Source organism: Sinocyclocheilus grahami, unplaced genomic scaffold (assembly GCF_001515645.1).
Source record: "Sinocyclocheilus grahami isolate Dianchi unplaced genomic scaffold, SAMN03320097.WGS_v1.1 scaffold218.1, whole genome shotgun sequence".
NCBI lineage: Eukaryota > Metazoa > Chordata > Actinopteri > Cypriniformes > Cyprinidae > Sinocyclocheilus > Sinocyclocheilus grahami.
The window spans coordinates 89124-94181 of NW_015505397.1; the positions used below are offsets into that span (position 1 = coordinate 89124).

General features: G+C 35.1%; 1 protein-coding gene across 1 annotated transcript in view; it reads right to left on the reverse strand.

Moving 5' to 3' along the window:
• Positions 1–5058, reverse strand: part of LOC107596364 (monocarboxylate transporter 8-like) — a 24886-nt gene that overhangs the window by 3728 nt on the left and 16100 nt on the right. Inside the window, exon 4 of the mRNA XM_016287088.1 lies at positions 357–500. Within this exon, the coding sequence (XP_016142574.1) occupies positions 357–500 (144 nt within the window). The remainder of the gene's footprint in view (positions 1–356; positions 501–5058) is intronic.

Genomic DNA, 5058 nt, shown 5'->3' on the forward strand with positions numbered 1-5058 from the left:
AATTCTTTAAAAATCCTACAATGTGATTTTCTGGAAATTTTTTTTCTCATTTTGTCTCTCATAGTTGAGGTATACCTATGATGAAAATTACAGGCCTCTCTCATCTTTTTAAGTGGGAGAACTTGCACAATTGGTGGCTGACTAAATACTTTTTTGCCCCACTGTAGCATGAAAGTTGCAGAAACTAGTGATTAATCAGTGAAATAAGTGACGATTAGTCGATTAATCGTTGCAATAATCGTTAGATTAATCGATTATCAAAATATTCATTTGTAGCAGCCCTAGAAACAAACTTCTTGAGCTATGGAATTATGATTCACTGGCATGCAGTAAGCAGTTCCTGTGGGTTTCTGTACCTGCATGTAGATTTTCTTTACTCCAGGTATGAGGTCTCCGATCTTCCCAAACAGCAGTCGACCGACTCCAGACGACGCTCCGATACACACAAGCAGCACCCATTCCCTCTGAGTGTCTCCAAACTGCTCTTTCACAAAGTTCATCTGCCACAGAAACAGGAAAACCATCAGATGATTAACATACACATACAAAACTATATATCCATCAATCAGTTCACCCATCCATCAATCAATCAATTCATCCATCCATACATCCATCAAGCCAGCCAGCCATCCACAACACTGTTCAAAGGTTTGGGGTCAGTATGATAGAAATGCCCCAAAAATTAATGAATTGATTATATTGTGTTAATGTGTTAATGAATTGATTATATTCATGTATTTGACATAAAAATGGATGATATGGAGTAGATATGGCTAGAAAAAAACCTCTATAAAACTTGATGATGTGACAATAAAGACTAAGGTAATGGCTGCTAAAAAATGTGCTTTACTATCACAGGGATAAACTATATATTAAAATATACTCAAAGAGATTAAATTGAAATTTTCACAATATTACTGTTTTTACTGTATTTTTGATCAAATAATTGCAGCCTTGGGGAGCAAAAAAGACTTCTTTCAAAAACATAACAATCTTACCAACCCTAAAATACATTTTTTTATGAAGTTCTCAGAACAATGGGTATGAAGCTACATTTAATAACCTTTTATTCAAACTTTAAAGCAAGATTATGATTTGGGAAAAAAAAAAAGTGTTATGCAAAACGTACAAAATTAGATTTTGGGAAAAAGTTGGAAAACTAAAATCATATCAATCTATGAGACATGTGAACCCTTAAAATTTGACAAAAGTATTAACACCATTAATTAATTCTATAGTTTTAATACATATTGTATACTAGGTTTTAACAGTGGAGATATTTTCTACTGCGGGACACAGGAAAAAAATATTATTAAAAATGTATCTCCATCAGCAGAAGGTATTTCTGATGATTGGACTTGTTTGAGGATAGTTCAATATGTATAGTTAAGTTATATTTTAAAACACACCTAAATGCGACAATTTTTTGTCAGCATACTGTAGCATTTGGACCAATCAGACACACAACTTTTTGTTATATTTAACAAATAATATCGAACTCCCCATCACCTAACCAAATGGCCAATTACGAGGGTCTATGGACCCTTCCCCCGAAATGCACCTAACACCTCAGAAAAGCAGAACAGGCCTCTGGTTCCATGGTAACCAATGCTGATATCACTGGTTTTATGGCCTAAAAGGAATGCAGGGGATAAACTCCCTCATTTTCCTCATAAGAAAGGCACAAATGCACAGGAGAAACTGACTTTTCTACTAATTAATTCATAGGAAAACCTTCTTTGAATGAACACCCATTTTCTTCAGGCCATTGTGTATATTATTGCTGTGTTGTATTTAATCTGTTGTATTATAGACTATTGTTATTCATGCTTACGATAAACCACTCATTCATATAAGTAACTCTACCATGTCTAGTATCTATGAATTCGTCTTCGGATGATCTAACTGAGAGTGCATATTACATGCTGATACCTCTGCAACATATGGATGTTCTAAGAATCATTACTAATTTCTGCATCAACACCCAAGTGAATTACATATGCAAAATACCATGCTTACAGACAAAGACTCATAAAAATCCTCAGTATGTCCAACCTCCCGCTTGGGATTTCAGCCTTCCTCATTGGACGAACCAATCTTGAGAGGCGTGAATCTCTGCAGGCTTTAAAAGGCCACACTCCATGTGACCCGCCCTGTTCGGTGGTTCAGTGAGATGCTAAGATGAAGATGTGAGAAATGCTCCAGGATACCAAAGCTCGTGCCAGGCTCCGGCCTAGTCCTTTTTATTCATCAAGTGATTCTGACTCAAACTAGCTCTTTTTCATCAACCAACTTCAGCAAGATCTTGGGGCCTTAAGATTGCATCAGGAATCTTTTTCAGACATACGCAAGTATCAAACTTAGTCGATTTAATTGATGCATTAAGTATCAGTTACACCTTTTTACAAGGTTTGTTTGAACTAAGAATCTGACGTTTTCCCTCAGGTTTTAGATCTGTTGAATATGCAAAGTGTTTCATAAAATTCATTCTTTATGCCTCTTTCTATGCTGAGTTAAACTTTAACCCTTTTCTATACCAACTGTATGTGTGTGTGTGTGTGTGTGTGTGTGTATGTGTATGTTAGACCAGTCTATGTGTTTATGTAGTATGTTAGACTAGTTTAAGTGTTTATGTAGTTAATAAAACCTTACTTGTATCACACTTGACGTGTTCAGTGTTTACTCATAACCGGAGTCAATAATCATGCAGATTTACGTTACAAGTTTATAGAATTGTACAGTAAGAAAGTTATTTCCCTTAACCAGGAAATTAACGTTCTTAGAATTGACAAGACAGTTGACCCTGAGTGGTCAGCTAAATATCTACAGTGGATCTAAAATATGAATAATTAATTATAACTAGTTATGGTTAATTATTCATATTTCCCCATGAGCTAATCCGCTACAATACCTCATATTGACCAGAGCAAAACGCTGGTTGAATCTTTGTAGAAATAAGAAACTTTTAAAGAATCTAAACTTTTAAACAATCTGAAGTTTTAGAACTGGAATAAACCTGATTAATACAAATTATACTTCAGGTCAGTCAGAATATTTCAACCATAGGATGGAAGTAGTAGGGGACCATATTTATTTAAACTTTAAAGCAAAATTACACTTTGAAATAAATGTAGCACATTCAAAACATTCACTTTTTTCTAAGTGAAAGTTTTGGATGTGCTATACATTTATTTCTTAACATCTGGTCTGTATCTCCTCCCTCGCCCATCCCATATCAGTTTCACAATGGACAAGGTAAGTATCTTTAAGTTTTTATTTATGATATAACTTAAACTAAATTAATTTTTTGTAAACCTTTCATTAAAGGTATGAACCATCATTACATAAGGAACTACTTTTTAGATCTCTGAAAAATGTAAGATGTTTTTTTTTCATATATATTGTTACCTAAAACTGTAGTAAATGTTTTGCTGTTTTTAGTGCCATGTTTGTTTTTATATTGAGTGTTTTATATATAATCAAATATTTTATTTATTACCATCTTCTTTAAAATAGATAAAATATTTCTTGAGTCATCATAATTAAAATACTTACAAACATACTAAACAATGTTTTATTAAAAATGTAAATATGCAGAAAGTTTTGTGTGATGGGTAGGTGTACAGTTTGTACTGTATAAAATCGTTATGTCTATGGAAAGCCTCCCATAAATTATGACAATTTGACGTGTGTGTGTGTGTGTGGTTCATGTACCCCCTTGTTGTGCACTAATACATCAAATGTTTGACCTGAGCAAAATTTGTCCCCATGAGCAAAACAGCTTTTTTTTAAATGGCAAAATGATATTAGTGATGTTTTTGAAAATAAAAAAATGAAAGTTTACTGTGATGGGTAGGTTTTAGGGCAGGGGATAGAATATACAGTATAAAAATCAATGTCTATGGAAAGTGTCTAGGCATGTCGGGGTCCACAATATCCCTTTTGCTTGGTTAAAATAAAAATGTTTATACCTTTACTTATTTTGACAATCGACCGATAACTTTTTCTTACATGACAAACACTTTGAGATTTTATATTTCAACTCATATTTCTTACGAGAGATTCTTTGACGAAGAAGTATTTTGAACAATGGCCTCTTTGCCAGCCGTCCTCTATGAGGAAGCGTCACAGCATGCACACCCCGAAGGCGTCCTGGATGGGGACGCACACAGAATAACCTATTGTGCATTTTAAACCGAGCATAACATTAGAGGTTGCTTCCATATCACCCATATCTGACGCTTCTAAGCAGCCCCACACCCATCATGTCGAATGACACACCTTTTTGACAGGGACTCATGCTGTGTGAAGAGCGCTCACACCATGGTTTTATATTTCAACTTATATTTCAAAGATGAGATTGCGATGAGCTAAGATGAGAGACAGCTTTTAATGAGTTTTAAAGGAGTTTGTAAATGTGATACTGATTTAATACAACAGTTCAGTAGACAAAAAGTTAATATTAAGTGACTTACATTGTCTGACTATAACACTATTGTCTGATTTTGCTCTATTTCGTCGTCGAAAATAGTTTGAAACAAAGTCACAGCTCAGCCGCTACACATCTCAATTCAAACACAGCGGTGTCTCGTTTATGACTTAACTGCATTTTTAAATTAATCTAGTGAGTCAGTGATTCATGATTACCCATTCATAAATACTGTCACTTGCGTCATTCCTGAATGAATCAGCCGTTCGAATGAATCAATTGAATGAATGATTTAGTGATAAAAATCAGTGACTTGTCGCAGCCTGCTGGCAGTTTTAGTTTCATTTTTAAAGTATCTTTTCAGTTCTTTAATGTAACAGATCGGCCAAGCTCCGCCACCACCCAATCACAACGATCCCTCTCACCTGAGTTCTAAGCACCCGCACCTGTCACCAATCAAGCACCTCAATTCCAGCCTGCATAAAAGCACACACCTCAGGCACCCTCACTATCCGGTCTTGTTTACACGTAGAGGACTCAATGACTTTGCTACTGATTACCATTAAATACTTTGTGCATTACTTACCTCCTGTGTCCCTCCTAGTGTCTCCTCGTCTCCAAGTGTCTCC